The sequence below is a fragment of the Mastigoproctus giganteus genome, chromosome 12, assembly GCF_048544385.1.
Source record: "Mastigoproctus giganteus isolate SK-2022 chromosome 12, ASM4854438v1, whole genome shotgun sequence".
NCBI lineage: Eukaryota > Metazoa > Arthropoda > Arachnida > Uropygi > Thelyphonidae > Mastigoproctus > Mastigoproctus giganteus.
In genome coordinates this window covers 135,810,001-135,828,067 of record NC_143586.1, presented here as the reverse complement: position 1 = coordinate 135,828,067, position 18,067 = coordinate 135,810,001, and the positions used below count along the sequence as shown (strand labels likewise).

The window sequence follows — 18,067 nt, the reverse complement described above, 5'->3', positions numbered from 1 at the left end:
TTTTTAGCTGATGTTATATAAGCTCATATACTTGCTTTCTTGCATCACATGCCACAATTACTATCACGTCATGTCAATCTTTGACAGGTTGAGTCACATTCACTATATAAGATATTGTATAGTAGATCATTTATGATTCGAAAATGACAACACAAAGTTATTCAAATTTGTTTCTAAATTATTTTAACTAATTTGAACTCATTTATTTTTTTAACTATTACTCTCCACCAACCTTTTATTGATTTAATTAGACATAATGGCACCTGTCATCCAGGGTTATGTGGTGGTTGTTTGATGTGTTGGCGATCGGGTTGGGGTCCTTAGCTATTGGTCATGGACATGTCAAGCCATTCGTGTGTCTTTGGGGGAGAGGAGTCGTTAAATAATTTTATGTTTGATTGAATTCAGGAGTTCAGCGTGCTGAAGCATTCTACAAAACAGCTTTGAGGTAAAGTCTCTTATTTTTTTATACTTAAATGTAAAATAACTGCTGATCCTCTTCCATCTGGATAGCAATGCTTCCTCCCCAAAATTAACCTCTACATTAATTTTTCTTCTTTGCCAGAACACTAATCTTTTATATGCAAGTTTAAAAAAAATTTTTAAAATTCATTTGAGCCTCCAGAAGTTCAAAACTGACAAGTTTATTTTGTTCCCCAACTCTTGTCCCATCAAACAATACTAAAATACTACAGATTTTACTAATCTTTAATCTTTGAGATCGTCATGGGATATTAAAGTATGTGATATATAATCCTATGCAATATTAGAGTCTTGTGTTTTTGGGAAAATATTCAATTATTTGATTATTTCATTATTTACAAAATCAATATAAGTATCAATTTAATATAATCAATATAATACCTTCCATGACTTTCTGCCTTTCTTCTGCACGTTTGGCTCTTCCAAGAATTTCTCTTTCCCTTCTTCCTTTTTCTTCCTGTATTCTTCTTTCTTCCTCATCTTTTTCTCTCCTAATTCTTTCTTCTTCTGCTGCTAGGGTAGCCAGTTTATCCTGTAAGTGGATCCTTGTCATTATTCACTATTTAAATATCCGTTTCAGTTTTAAGGAACTGATTTAAATACATATATACAGTTGGAAGAAAAAATTCTTTAGGAATTCTCTCTCTCACAGAAATTTTGTTATAAAGAAACATGACCTTTTCAACAATGAAAAATACTGTAATTCAACATTCAGAAATATATTCAAAGATGAGAAATAAATTAGGAATAAGTCAGAATAAATAAATTTTTGAACATTTTAAAACAATTAATTCATTAATACATACATATTAAGAATTCGTAAAATATTTTATATTTTTTTTGTGTACACTGGATTTTACTGTACACCATTTTTAAAAATGTTTGCATTTGTTTAAACACTCAAATATATTTTCTGACATTTTCTTCACATTGAAGGCCTTGCTGCAAAGTTTCAAATGCTGGCAACATTTCATGTTTGGAAGGTTTAATATCGCTCTCATTGCCTTCATTTTCATCCAACTCATCGTTGATATTGTCACTATTCTTTGAATATGCTCCAAAATGTTGGAGCCACTCAAATATTCAGCTATTATGACATCATTATCAACTCCTTAACATTCGTCAAGAACTATTTCTCCACTGATCAAACCTCCCACTTTTTCCCAAGATCTCAATATCGTATGGTAGTTCAACCCCTCTCATCGCTGTTAATTGCCGTTTTGGCAAAACCTGCTTTTGCAAAACGATTCTTAATCGTCGTTTCCATCACATCTTGACTCCACACTTTCGCTAACTCTGATATGCACATCTGCAAATCTAAAACTGAATCTATGGAATGGTTGGTTTCTGTTCTCAGTATAATTTTTTTTCCAGTATGTGCCTTTGGTAGTGCATTTTCAAATTCTTGATAATGTCTTGGTCCATTTGGCTGCAGTTTAGATGAGGTATTTGGAGGGATGGAAACAAGCTTCACACTTGTAAGTTCTGAAATTACTGAGTGAATGTGGGCAGGGCAGTTATCAACAATCAATGCAATTTTTCTGTTTTCTTTTGTCATCTTTCTATCAAAATTTAAAATCCCCTGTTCAAATATTTTACTTGTCATCCAAGATTTTTCGTGGCAGTTCAGCTCTAATGACTTCACTCCTTTGAAACATTGGGGGTATTTACTTTTGCCTATTACCAAAAGCTTCAGTTTTTCTTTACCAGCCATATTTGCACCAACCAAGAATGTACTATTTTTATCACCTAAACATTTAACATCTTTAAAAGTTTTGTCAGCAAACATTTAAAGAACAAGATGTTTCATCAACGTTGAACATGTCTTTGGGCTTGTAGTCCTCCATAATTTTTTTTCAAAACTGTTTCTTTCCAATAGGTACAGCCTTCTTTGATTAGAATTCCACATTCACCAGAAATAACTTTTTTGAGTAAGCCATGCCACTTTTTAAATTTGTCCAGCCAACGAGAACTAGCTTCGAATGTTCTATGTCCCAGAAAAGATGCTTTCTCCATAGCCTTTTCTTTTATTAACAGCCTGATATCAGCATGTTTTGATCTTGAATCAACTTCACCCACTTTAAAATGGCTTCATCTACATCTTCACACGCTTCCGAGTGAGTTCTGTTTTTCTTAAACAGTTCGAGAAATGAAATGCAGTTTTTCAAAATGGTTGACACACTACTGGCAGGGATACCAAATTTTAAAGCGATTTCTTTTATTTTAATCTCCTGATCTACACCATTAAGCATTTCCACTTTTTCCACTACACTCAAACATTTCCCCTTAAACACTGTAAGGTTACACAGCTACTAAAACAAAACTGATTTAGGGACCACTTGTACCTATCATATAAACAGAGGCAGGTAAAATTTAGTGAAAAAGTGGATGACTCATTTCTGTGAAACAACAGATGAATTTCGGAATAAAAGAAAATCTCTCACCTAATTCTCTAATAGGGTACGTATAACAGAATAAGAGTTTACCTCAACATGATAGGTAGAACACTTCCGTATAACATGCTCCAGAAATTAAAATGAATAAAACACTAACGTAAAATAATAAAAATAAATAAAACACTAACGTAAAATAATAAAAATAAATTTTTAAAAAATTTTAAAAAATAATTAAAAAATTAATTACAAAAAAGTTATCGTAAATACGAAAAACAATTTTCCTTGCTGAAGCTGACAACGCATGTCATGATCACAGGAATGAAAATTGCTGCATATGTGGGAGCATGCATCTTAAACAGAGTTTAGTCTTCGCACATGCAAAAAAAAAAAAAAAAAAAAAAAAAAAAAGACCATGAATTGTAGATTGAACAGGGCTGGCGAACGTTAATAGAATTCTTGTGTAATTTAATTTCAACAGTTTCTGAAATTAATAGTTTTTGGACAGTTTCGTTGCACTAAGTATTTTGAGCATCATAACTTTGGTTTATACTATCTAATAGGGTACTTACAGTAGAAAACAGGTTTACCAGAGCCAATGTCCCTGTTGGGATAATGCCTTAATCTTTGCCAATGGCTGTGGATACACAGACATTATTTGAGCAGTGCAACTTCTTGGTACAATTGAAGGAATTTGAACCCAGATATCTCCAATTGATAACAGGTAAATCCACTCCAAGCCATTATACATGTTACTGTCAGGGAGGACAGCATTTTTAAATCAAATAAAAAAGGCATGGTTGGTAAGGGTGGATAATGACATTGTACTAAAAATTACTACAGTAAAGCTAGTCAAATTTTAACTAAGTAAAGCAAATAGAGAAAAATACACATTACAAGATGAGAAAGAAAAAAAATTAAATACAGGCAGTTCTCGCTTTACGAGTTCTCGGATTTATGAGTTTTTTTTTTGTTTTCAATTATCAAGTATCAACAAAATCGAAAATATGAACATTAATTTTTTTTATGTAAACCCCAAACACGAGATGTATTAGAACATATAGTACTTAGTACCGTGCTTGGGTTGGAGGTTGAGAAGATGAAAGAAGATATTTGTTGATATTCGACTTGAACTTCTGTAGACTGTCATTTTCAGGAAATACGTACAAAGGATGGTTGTTCCAGAAAATGGCAGTTGAATGAATAAACGAGGAAGATGAAAAGTTGGTTCAGTGAGTTTGAAGTTGGACAATAAATGGATGCTGGCTGATGGCTGCACGTGTTCGGACTGTTTTGAAAGAGAGAGCAGGAATTATAGAAGCCAATTCAGAAGAACAGTGCCCATGGAAATATCTGTCGAAGAGGCATGCAGCAGAAACAGTACATCTATGAGACAGCGAGTGAAGAGATTCTGTTAGAGATGAATCATTAATTAACCTAACTGCCCTCTTCTGAATGGAATCAAGAAGCCTGAGAGAGGTTTTGGGGGGCACCACCCCAGTTGTGGGAACAATATTCCATGGTAGGGTGGATTTGCGATTTGTACAGAGTGAACAGCTGTTTGGAAGAAAAGTAATGGCGAGAGCGAAAGAGAAAACCAAGTTTTTTAGATGCAGAGAAAGCAATATTTGTAATGTGCTTGTGCCGAGAGAGATTAGAAGTCAGGGTAATCCCCAAAAGAGATATATCATTTTGCCTAGAAATCGGAGTGTCACCAAAGATAAGCATAGGAGCAGAAGAATCCTTTTTGCGAGATATAAGACAAGACTGAGTTTTAGAGGGGTTGCATTAGCATTAGTAGAGGCATATGATGCAAGAAAGCAAGCTTATTCAGCATCAGCCAAAAAAAAAAAAAAAAAAAAAAACACACACCACTCCCATTTCACCCCTCCGTTCGTTCGAAATACCTGTCCAGTTGAGCTTTAAATTTGTTTAGTCTATCAACTTCAACAACAAGTGATGGAAGTCGGTTCCACCAACCAACCACCCGCTGGCCAAAGGCAAATTTCCGCACATCTATCCGACATCCATCCTTCCCAATTTGAATTTATGCCCTCTGAGCTGATTATTCTGAGCAAGATGAAGAATCCCATTGGCATTGAGCATGCTCAAACCATTCAAAGCCTTATACACCTCTATCAGATCACCTCTCCGGTGCCTAGTCTCCAGACTGTAATTTTCAAAACTTAGGCCTTTCTTCGTAAGAGCAACCCTTTGTTCCATTCACTAATCTTGTTGCCCTTCTCTGTACCCGTTCCAGCAGCTCCACATCCTTCCTGAAATGAGGCCTCCAGACCTGTATACAGTACTCAAGATGTGGCCTAACCATTGCCTTATACAAGGGAATAATCACCTCCTTATCCCTGCTAGAAAAATTCCTCTTTATCATTGACAAGACACCATGAGCTACTCTTGCAGCTCGTCTGCACTGCTCAGAGAACTTCATATCTGCCTGCACAATTATCCCCAGGTCCTTTTCATTCTCCACCACTGTCAGTGTAGTACCGCAGAGTTGATACGTTGCTCTGGGGTTACTGTTTCCCATATGTAGTACTTTACATTTGTCAATGTTAAACTTCATTTGCCACCTCTCAGCCCATCTGTTCAACCTTTCCAGATCCTGTTGCAGCAGCATAGCGTCAGTAGTGTCCTTAACAACCCTGCCAACCTTTGTATCATCTGCAAACTTGGACATTAAACTTGATATCCCATCATCAATATCATTCATGAAATCAACTAAGCTATCTTTGCCTCACTGGAGAATTACCTGAAGATTGGCATTTAAGGATTTGGTAGCAGATTATCAAGAAGTTGAAGCTGATTCAGCAGGACAAGGTTTCTAAAAATGTAAAGTGGAATGCAATGTGCTATCATCAGTAAAACTATGGATAGGATTTCCAGTCAATGGAAGAAGGTCATTAATATACAAGAGGAAAAGAGTGGGAGAAAGAACTGAACCTTGGGGTACACCGCATTAGTGGGGAAGTTAGAAGACAGAGAGCCAACTACCATCACCCTCAGTGAGCGATCAGGGAGAAGACTGGATAACCAATTACAAAAAACAGTTGGCAAACCATAAGATGGAAGCTTGTTTAAAGACCTTTATGCCAAACACGATCGGAAGCCTTTGAGATGTCAGGAGCAACTACTTGTGTTTCACCGAACCTTTCCATTGAATTAGTCCATAAATGGGTAACATAAGCTAGAATATCACCGGTGGATCGACACTGACAGAATCCATAATGGCGATCGTTGATCACACGGAAGGTTTCTAAGTAGTTTAAGAGTTGGCGGTTAGTTGATTTCTCCATTACTTTAGAAAGAGTAGAAGTAATTGCAATGAAACGATAATTGAATGGGTGAGATTTGTCACACTTTTTAGGAACTGGCTGGATATGAGCAAATTTCCAAGCAGAAGGAAAAACACCTTTGGAATAAGAAAGTGAAAAAAGGCGGCAAAGAATAGGATTAAATTCAGGAGCACAGGTTTTGAGAACAAGTGGAGAAATACCATCGGCACCTGGGGCTTTCTTACCATCAAGATTCTTCAAAATCCTTCTGACATCCTTTGACGGAAGACCACAGGAGGCATTGAATGGAGCGTGTTGGCAATGGTGGGAGGAGTTTTACCAACATCATTAATACATGAGTTGGAAGAAAAATGGGATGCTAGCAGGTCAGTTTTATTCTTGGCTGAAGTGACAATAGAACCATCTGGTTTGGACAGAGGTGTGAGCGGAGATGGGCAAAAGTTGTGGCCAATAGCTTTGGCAAGAGACCAGAATGCTCGTTTACCATTAGGGCAAGAAGCAAGTTTTCTACTCTAAGCCTGTTCAAACTCCTGTTTGGACTGATTAATAACTGCTTTACAATTGTTGCGAGCTTTGGTGTAGGAAGAAAATGAAACTGAAGAATTAGAAACAAGCCAATTACAATATGCAACATTCTTCTCTTGAACAGCCTTAGCACATTTATTGGAAAACCAAGGTTTAGATAGAGGACAAGATTTTAAAGTGGAGTGTGGGATAAAGGATTCCATTCTTGCAAGAATAATTTCACTGACACGATATGAGCAAACGTTGACATCAGAAGTTTTGAAACAGTAATCTGACCAAGGAAAAGAAATCTCGCAGGTCATCCCATTTTGCATTCTTGTAATGCCAAACAACACGAGTTTGGGAATAGTCATGGGATAATGGCTCCATTGGAGAAGAGACAATCGCCAAGTTGTGATCTGAACTGCCTAAAGGACCTCTCACTTCGACCGTGTACTTAGGGCTGTTTGTGAATAAAAGATCAAGCATGTTGGCTTGATCTTTTTCTCGCAATTAGGATTGTCCAGTATTCTTGTACATAAATGAACAATCTGTGCAAGGTCATTAATAATTGCAAAGGCTCAGCATCTCGACCAGCTGGGTCAGTGTGACTAGAAAATGGAAGCCAGATGGAATTGTGAACATTAAAATCACCAAGGAAAATTATCTCACTGCGTTAGGAATGTTGGACTGGAGAAAGTCTATTTGCAAAGAGAGGAAGTCAAAGAGCTCCAAGTGATTGACAACATTCAACATTCCAAGATGAATTTGACACAATGAGGTAGAGATTTTAAACCAGAGAAGATCAAAGAAAGGAGATTCCATATTGCCAAGTACCACCTTTGAGGCGAAAGGAATCATACAGGGAATAATTTCGGCATCTGAGATGAGCAGTAGTTGAATCAACCGATAACCGAGATTTTGTCAGAAAAAGTACATGGGGTTTGGCATACTGCAAGTGGAAATGGACATCGTTGAGATTAGAACTGAGACCAAGTATATTTGTGAAATGAATTAGGAAGCGTTTGGGAGGTTTAGATCTTTTTGCAGATAAGCTTGCTCTATTAGTTTGACAATTCACGGTGTAAACAATAGTAAGAAAAAGTGGGTGGGACCTGCTGTATGAAGTAATGAAATTTTCGGATACGGCCTACACATGGTAAGAATATACCCAGATCCTTGACATAATGTGGCCTCGACAATGCCCCCGCACACACACACTACTCGGATTACCTCCAGTTACTATCTGGCAGAGTAGAGGTAGCAAGATTATACACTAGCTGATACGGTGTACTAACTAGCAGCCGGCCTGCGAACACCGTTTTAGAGCTGTACCTTTGAAATGTAAGGAATATTGGATCTCGCCACAATGTTCATCATAACCTCAAAGGTCATCAATCATACAGCATGATGGAAGAGATGGGGAAGGTTTGACTGGAACTTAGCTCTAGAGACAACACATGGGTGACACCACTTCAAGCCTCCAATAAGCAAAGTGGTGGTATTGCATCGGTTGATGAGAGTCATCTACCACCTAGTATTGCCTGGTAACATAGAGGGGCAGCATTCCTCCATGTGGTGTGGGCGCCACACCTCGACTCCTGCTTACGTTGGTTCACACCTGGGTGGTCACCCACCATGTACTTGTGCATGAAGGTTATACCCAGGATTACTAACAGTCCCACCGTCGTGAAGGTGCAAGCAAAGGATTTGGCTGTCACAGACCGTCCGGACTTCGCCGAAATTGGGTCCACTTGACTTGAGTGTCACCCGAATATCAGTTCCATCAGCGGTATAGCTACTCCCATGTAGCTATACCGGTGATTTGCTACTCCCATGTAGCAAATACAGCTTGTCTGGCATATCTGAGAGAATGTTGGTGACAAGCTCAAGGACCATTAATTGCAAAAAATGAATGTTAAACATTCGGAAAATTCTGCATTTCAAACCACCCGCATACTATACAATACAGTGTACCCTGCTTTGCGATATTAATCCGTTACCACTGTATCGCGAAAATATCGTAATGTGAACCCAATAGCACATTTTTTTTTGGTAATTCATTCCACGACAAATTTTCGCTATATAACTCCCTAAAAGGTCGTTTTTAGTGTAAATTTAATAGTTACCAATTCAAATCATTAAACGCACTACACTTTCATCATTATCATATGTTATAAGAACCAATTTTGAACGCCTTTGTGATATTTTTCTAAAGCACATTGCTGGAGGTTACGACCATAAAAACAATAAAAAGAATTTGCACTTTACAGTTTATTGGGCTTTTCTGTTACTGCAAGCAATCATAAACGGTTATTAAACTCGATGCTATTGCATTTGTGAAAATACTGATAGCTGGAATTGTGTGGGTCTTTACATTATTATGGTGAAATGCGTTTCCCCTTTACTGAAATCTTCAATCATATAAAAAACAAAAATTTTCAGAATCTTCTATTCATTCCTTTTTTTTTTTTTAAGCTTCGTAAACTTGTTACTCTGCACAAATCGTGTTAGTTGCAATTTGTGTGTTACGTTAAAAAATGCTTATGCATCCTATTGAAATTTATAAAGAAAAGAGATTATCTTGGAAATAAACACATCTTGAAGCATTTCTTAAGAAGACAACTCCTTGTTCAACAAATCAACAAGTGCCGAGCCAATAATGAGTAATCAACGAGTGTGCATTTAGTATGCAAGTCGATGATGATGAAGAATAAACATTCTTTAACATTTGTAAGTCATACATAATTTCTCTATTATTATAATTTGCTTGATTTTACAGGCTACGTTTTCATTTCTTTGGATAAATCAATCATTGTTTAAACAAATTAATTAGCTAACTAATTCCACTGTTGAGAATGTAACCCCTATTTTTAACATTGTCTATAGGAAATAAATTCCTGCTTTACGAGTTTTCACTTTACAAGCATGCGCTAAGAACGAATTAACTTGTAAAGTTGAGAACTACCTGTATACCGGGTGGTTATAAAATAAGCTTCCCTATTCAGGAGACCCTAGTGTCAAAACGGTTAGAGATATCACTTTGGAAATCGGTGGGTATGTCATTTAGGGTATGGGGAAGCAATTTGTAGAATTAAAAAAATCAGTTCAAATTTCTGCCACCAGGAGAGAAATTGGTATTGTAAACATGAGATGGAATACTTAACTTAGGATTAGATTTTAATATCAGAAATCGACAGAACTTAGAAATCTACAGATATTGTTCTATGTGCTTTCCTAACTTCAGATGACATTTTGAAAACTTATTACTGTGTGCGACACAGTTTCGCATAGAATTTCATTGGGGATGTTGGCTACATGTTGTTCAATGCTTGCTTCCAAATCGACAAGTGTCTATATATGCCGCCATGGTAAACTCTGTCTTTCAGGTATCCCCATAGCTAGAAATCGCAGGGATTGAGATCTGCTGATTGGGCTGGCCAGAACTACAGAAAGTCTCTAGAAATGATGTGATCATTTCCAAATGTTGAACGGAGCAGTTCCTTCACTTGTTGACCAATGTGTGGAGGGGCACCATCTTTCATGAACACTACAGTCTCCAAGCATTGCCTTTCTTGCAGAGTGGGAATAATGTGATCCCTTAGAAGAGTGCAGTACCATGCACTAGTTATCATACACCTTACGGGGCCATGAGGTGTAGACTCTTCAAATAAAAATGATCCGATTATAAACTCTGCTGTGAATCCACACCATACTGTAACGTATGAATTTTTGTAAAGTATGGATACTGAATTTTTTTTTTTGAACAATAAACTTCCATGTCCTATGCATCCAATGACATCAACTCACTAATGCCAGCAAAATAACTCAAAAAATACTCATCACAGATTACAAGAGGGGGTATAAATTCAAACTGAGGAAGGATGGTTCTTAAGTTTGCCTAAAAAGTTGATTGTTGGAATAAATTTCCATTTGTTGTTGTGGAAGTGAGTAGTTTGAATAAATTCATGGAAAAACAAGACAAACTATTGCAGGACATATAATGTGGGAAGAATTTTTTTTTTTTTTTTTTTTTTTTTTGCTGATGAAGTATAAGCTTGCTTTCTTGTGTACTAATATTAATACAGGAATTAAACTGTTGTGTCTTTTCTCAATGACCTGATATGCAAGAGGCTAACAGTCGATTGAAACATTTAGATACTATGGGCCCTACAATATGTATGCAAAGTAGAAGAGAAACATTTGGGAAGCAGTTTGCATTGGCTACATGCAACTTTCTGGCCATCAGTTCATTAGTCATGGATATAAAAGGAGGGTGCATTCTGGACATGGCATTGACTGGGTTAAGGATGTAGCCTCCTTTCTTTATGCATGGCTGTATGAACACACCCTCAATGACTTGAAATGGGGATAATCAACAAAATTTCATCACTGCAATGTAATAGTGTTTACAATGCACACTAGCCAACAGGAATATCTGATCAATAGAAAAATACAAACAGATGAGCAACAATGGAAAAACAGTATGCAGAATTCAATAAGAGTCGATGGCGATCTGTCTCCAAAAAACATTTAGAAGGAATAGCTTAACCAAATGGGTTGCCATAGCAGGATTGTTGCACACAAATTACTTGTAACTAGCAATGGGAAAACAATGGTATTGAATTATTATAATGCATTTTGCATGCTATTCATAATAAATTATTTTTTAAAATCCTATTCTTTAGAACCATACTAAGATATATAATTCATATGATAATTAGCATTAGTAGGGGCAAGTGATGAAAGAAAGAAGTGCATACAGCATCAAACAAAACAAAAAAAAAATCCATTTCACCTAGCCATCTCCTCCAATAGTTTGTGTACTTCTTGCTTGAATTTATTCAAACTATCAACTTCAATAACAATGGATGCCAGAAGCATGTTTCGGCAACCAACCACTGGTTGGCTGAAGACAAACGTCTGCCATCTATTTTGCCTCAATTCGAAATTATGTGCCTTCATGTGCATAGTCTGAGCAAGAAGAAGAATTCCATCAGCATTGAGTATCTCAATCAGATCACCTTGCAGGTACCTAGTCTCCAAAAGCTTCAATTTGCAGATTGGAAGCTTTTCTTGATAAGAACACCACTTTGGTCCCCTGACCAGTCTCGTTGCCCTTCTCTGTTCTCATTCCAGCAGCTTTACATCCTTCCCAAAAACAGGCCTCCAGAACAGTATGCAGTATTTAAGATGTGGCCTTATACAATCAGCTAATCACCTCTCTATCCCTGCTAGCAAAATTCCTGTTATCACTGAAAAAACCCCATGAGCTATCCTGGCAGCCTGTCTGCACTACTCAGAGAACTTCATATCTGACTGCACAAGTACCACCAGATCCCTTTCATTTTCCACTACTTTGAGTGTAGTACTACACACAATTGGTACGTTATGCTGGAATTACTGCTACTGACATGCAGTACTTCACATTTTTAAATGTTAAACTTTAATTGTCATTTCACAGCCCATTGGACTAATTTTTTGAGATCTTGTTGTGTTAGCACATCTTTATTACTGTCATTAACCACCCTTCCAGCCTTTGAATCATCCGCAATCTTAAACATTAATATCATTAACCCTCATCAACATCATTAATAATTATAGAAAACAACAATGTAACCAGCACTGAACCACGTGGAACTCTACTAATAAGATCGAAGACCAGCATTCATTCATAACCACTCTATGTCTTCTTCCACTCATCCATCCCCCTTATCCAGATCAGTAAATGGTCCTTAATGCTTCAAACTGTATAGCAGTCTTTTATGTGCAACAGGATCAAACATTGTCCTGAAATCCAAGTATATAATATCAAAATTATATTTTGCATACAGTTCCTTAATCACTGCATCACAGAGTCCAATCAAATTTGTGAGACAAGATCATCCCTTAACAAATCCATGCAGTAACTCAAGTATAACTGCACACATGTCTAGATGGTCTCATCATTTCTATAACCAGTGATTCCATGATTTTTCCTGGAACAAAAGTTAAACCAAGAGGTCATTAACCCTTACTCATGTCACCCTTTGATTTCTACCCACCATATGAATTGGGGATATATCACACATCTCCAATCAACAATGCCCCAACATGTTCTCATAATTATGGCTAATGGTTTGCTTACCTCCTCTGCTGCCTCCCTTAATATAACTGGATAGATCCCATCCACCTAGTGCCTTTTTTATGTTTAACTGACAATTTCTCTTTCACTTTTCTCTCAATGATTCCAAAATCATTTAGCTTCCTGTTAGAGTTTGATAAACGTCTGTCATCCACTTCCCTAAAGAATTTCTCATGTATGAATGTAGATGCAAAACACTCATTCAGTTTCTCAGCAACTGAATGAGTCAACTGAATCAGCATTCGAACCATCAATATCAAGTGGAGCAACTGCTTCACTCTTAAGAAGAGTAAAACAAGCATTAAGGGAAAACAAAGGATTTAAATCAGCAGCCATGAGCAGTAATACAGAAAGACAAATGATACTGAAACTGAAGAATAGCGATGGTGTACTTATAAACAGCAGAGAAGGCATAATTCAAATAGCAGAAGACCTTTGAATCATCTGCAATCTTAAACATTAATATCATTAACCCTCAATATCATTAATAATTATAGAAAACAACAATGTAACCAGCACTGAACCACGTGGAACTCTACTAATAAGATCGAAGACTAGCATTCATTCATAACCACTCTATGTCTTCTTCCACTCATCCATCCCCCATGGGAGCAGTAATACAGAAAGACAAATGATACTGAAACTGAAGAATAGCGATGGTGTACTTATAAACAGCAGAGAAGGCATAATTCAAATAGCAGAAGACTTTTGAATCATCTGCAATCTTAAACATTAATATCATTAACCCTCATCAACGGCGCCTCCGTAGCCAGGTGGGAAGGAGCAGCAGTGCGCAGCACACGCTTCTTGATTAGACCGGGGTTCGAGCCCGTCACCACCAAATACGGAGGATGCGGAAAGGTCAGGGACTGACCACCGCATATCGCGGAGCAATATGGCCTTAGTTGCTAATGCTCCTAAAAACCAAAAAACAACCCTCATCAACATCATTAATAATTATAGAAAACAACAATGTAACCAGCACTGTAGAGAATTATACAAGGAGCAAGGAAATATAATACTACAGAGAATTATACAAGGAGCAAGGGAATGATACCAGCAGTGGGGAAGATGGATTGCAAAGTAGCAACACATACGACATATCCAATATTCTTCCTGATGAGGTAGAACAAGCATTGAAGAAAATGAAGAATCGGAAATCCCCAGGGGAAGATGAAGTTACTGTAGATTTGTTAAAATTGGGAGGAAGAGACATAACACAAAAACTGGCAAGGCTCTTCACAAAGTGCATTAGAAAAGGTGTGACGCCTAAGCAGTGGAGTAATGCAATCATAGTTTTGCTGCATAAGAAAGGAGATAAATCAGAAATTGGAAATTACAGACCAATTAGCTTGTTATCCCACATCTACAAGTTGTTCACAAGGGTCATTACTAACAGATTGGTCCTTGAGGTTGTCACAGACATTCTCTCAGATATGCCAGACAAGCTGTTCTTGCTACCTGGGAGTCTAAAACGCTGATGGAACTGATATTCGGGTGACACTCAAGTCAAAGTGGACCCAATTTCGGCAAAGTCCGGACAGTCTATGACAGCCAAATCCTCTGCTTGCACCTTCACGATGGTGGGACTGTTAGTAATCCTGGGTATAACCTCCATGCACAAGTACATGGTGGGTGATCACCCAGGTGTGAACCAACGTAAACAGGGGTCGAGGTATGGCGCCCACACCACATGGAGGAACGCCGCCCCTCTATGTTACCAGGCAGTACTAGGTGGTAGATGACTCTCATCAACCGGTGAAATACCACCACTTTGCTTATTGGAGGCTTGAAGTGGTGGAACCCATGTTTAGTCTCTAGAGCTAAGTTCCGGACAACCCTTCCCTATCTCTTCCATCATGCAGTATGATTGATGATTTTTGAGGTTATGATGAATGTCGTGGCGAGATCCAATATTCCTTACATTTCGAGGGTACAGCTCTAAAACGGTGTTCGCAGGCCGGCCGCTAGTTAGTACACCGGACTGAACCTATTGGTAACTCTCTAGGAAGCTTCCGGATCAGCTAGTGTATAATCTTGCTACCTCTACTCTGCCAGATAGTGACTGGAGGGAGTCCGAGTAGTGTGTATGCGGGGAGTATTGTCGAGGCCACGTTATGTCAAGGATCTGGGTATATTCTTACCACATGTACGCCATATCCAAAAATTTCATTACTTCATACAGCATGTCCCACCCACTTTTTCTTACTATTGAATACACCATGAATTGTCAAAATAATAGAGCAAGCTTATCTGTACTTTTTCTGACTGAATCTCAGTTATCAGTTGATTCAACTACTGCTCATCTCAGAAGTCCAAATTATTTGCTGTATGATTCCTTTCGACTCAAAGCTGGTACTTGTGCATATGTCCGTTCTGATATTCCCTGTCAGAGACTTGGCAACTTGGAATCTCCTCTCTTTGATCTTCTCTGGCTTAAAATCTCTCTACCTCATTGTGTAAAATTCATCTGTTGTCTCTACTGTTCTCCCAACTCCACTAATCACTTGGAGCTCTTTGACTTCCTCTCTTTGCAACTTGACTTTCTCCAGTCCAACTTTCCTAACAGTGAGGTAATTTTCCTTGGTGATTTTAACGTTCACAACTCCAGCTGGCTTCCGTTTTCTAGTCACACCAACCCAGCAGGTCGAGATGCTGAGGCTTTTGCAATTACTAATGACCTAGCACAGATTGTTCATTTACCTACAAGAATACCGGATAATCCTAATCATACAGCCAATACGCTTGATCTTTTTCTCACAAACAACCCTTCTAAGTATAAGGTTGAAGTGAGAGGTCCTTTAGGCACTTCAGATCACAACTTGGTGATTGTCTCTTCTCCAATGGAACCTTTATCTCATGGCTATTCCCAACCTCGTATGTTTGGCATTACAAGAATGCAAAATGGGATGACCTGCGAGACTTCTTTTCTTTGGTCTGATTACTGTTTCAAAACTTCTGATGTCAACGTTTGCTCAGATCGTGTCGGTGAAATTATTCTTGTAGGAATGGAATCCTTTATCCCACACTCCACTTTAAAATCTCGTCCGTTATCTAAACCTTGGTTTTCCAATAAATGTGCTAAGGCTTTCCAAGAGAAGAATGTTGCATATCGTAATTGGCTTGTTTCTAATTCTTCAGTTTCATTTTCTGCCTACACCAAAGCTCGCAACAATTGTAAAGCAGTTAGTAATCAGTCCAAACTGGAGTTTGAACAGGCCAAGAGTAGAAAACTTGCTTCTTGCCCTAATGGTAGCCGAGCATTCTGGTCTCTTGCCAAAGCTATTGGCCGCAACTTTTGCTCATCTCTGCTCCCACCTCTGTCCAAACCAGATGGTTCTGTTGTCACTTCAGCCAAGGATAAAGCTGACCTGCTAGCATCCCATTTTTCTTTGAGCTCATGTATTAATGATCTTGGTAAAACACCTCCCACCATTCCTAACACGCTCCATTAAATGCCTCCTGTGGTCTTCCGTCAGAAGGATATCAGAAAGATTTTGATGAATCTTGATGCTAAGAAAGCTCCAGGTCCTGAAGGTATTTCTCCACTTGTTCTCAAAACCTGTGCTCCTGAACTTACTCCTATTCTTTGCCGCCTTTTTTCACTTTCTTATTCCAAAGGTGTTTTTCCTTCTGCTTGGAAATTTGCTCATATCCAGCCAGTTCCTAAAAAGGGTGACAAATCCCTCCCATCCAATTATCGTCCCATTGCAATTACTTCTACTCTTTCTAAAGTAATGGAGAAATCAATTAACCGCCAACTCTTAAACTACCTAGAAACCTTCCATCTGATCAACGATCGCCAGTATGGATTCCGTCAGTGTCGATCCACTGGTGATATTCTGGCTTATGTTACCCATTTATGGACTAATTCAATGGAAAGGTTCGGTGAAACACAAGTAGTTGCTCTTGACATCTCAAAGGCTTTTGATCGTGTTTGGCATAAAGGTCTTCTAAACAAGCTTCCATCTTATGGTTTGCCAACTGTTTTTAGTAATTGGTTATCCAGTTTTCTCTCTGATCGCTCAGTGAGGGTGATGGTAGATGGCTCTCTGTCTTCTAACTTCTCCACTAATGCCGGTGTCCCCCAAGGTTCAGTTCTTTCCCCCACTCTTTTCCTCTTGTATATTAATGACCTTCTTCCATTGACTGGAAATCCTATCCATAGTTTTGCCGATGATAGCACATTGCATTCAACTTTTCATTTTGAGAAACCTTGTCCAGCTCAATCAGCTTCAAGTTCTCGAAAATCTGCTGCCAATTCCTTAAATGCCGATCTTCAGGTAATTCTCCAGTGGGGCAAAGACAACTTAGTTGATTTCAACCCTTCTAAAACTCAATCTTGTCTTATATCTCGCAAAAAGGATTCTTCTGCTCCTATGCTTATCTTTAGTGATACTCCGATTTCTAGGCAAAATGATATATCTCTTTTGGGGATTACCCTGACTTCTAAACTCTCTTGGCACAAGCACATTACAAATATTGCTTCCTCTGCATCTAAAAAACTTGGTTTTCTCTTTCGCTCTCGGCGTTACTTTTCTCCCAAACAGCTGCTCACTCTGTATAAATCGCAAATCCGCCCTGCCATGGAATATTGTTCCCACATCTGGGGTGGTGCCCCCAAAACCTCTCTCAGGCTTCTTGATTCCATTCAGAAGAGGGAAGTTAGGTTAATTAATGATTCATCTCTAACAGAGTCTCTCCACTCGCTTTCTCATAGACGCACTGTTTCTGCTGCATGCCTCTTCTACAGATACTTCCATGGGCACTGTTCTTCTGAATTGGCTTCTATAATTCCCGCTCTCTCTTTCAAAACAGTCCGAACACGTGCCGCCACCAGTCAACATCCATTTACTGTCCAACTTCAAACCCACAGAACCAACTTTTCATCTTCCTCATTTATTCATTCAACTGCTGTTTTCTGGAACAACCTTCCTTCATACGTATTTCCTGAAAATTACAATCTACAGAAGTTCAAGTCCAATATCAACAAATATCTTCTTTCGTCTTCTCAACCTCCAACCCAAGCACGGTACTAAGTACTATAGGTTATAATACCTCTCGTGTTTGGGGTTCTCATAAAAAAAGATTAGAAAGAATACTTGATGAGAATCAACCGAAAGAGCAAGCTGGCTTTAGGACAGGATTCTCAACTATGGATCACCTTCACGTAATATCACAGCTAATGGAGAAAGCAAATGAATATAAAGCACCATTATGCCTGGCATTTGTGGATTATGAAAAGGCATTTG

At 38.2% G+C, this 18,067-nt stretch overlaps 1 protein-coding gene across 2 annotated transcripts in view; it reads right to left on the bottom strand.

The window, feature by feature from the left end:
* Positions 1 to 18,067, bottom strand: part of LOC150077445 (chromatin remodeling regulator CECR2-like) — a 285,275-nt gene that overhangs the window by 97,071 nt on the left and 170,137 nt on the right. For both annotated transcript variants that reach the window (XM_090386312.1, XM_090386313.1), the window contains exon 9: positions 865 to 1,015. In XM_090386312.1, the coding sequence (XP_090242438.1) occupies positions 865 to 1,015 (151 nt within the window). The remainder of the gene's footprint in view (positions 1 to 864; positions 1,016 to 18,067) is intronic.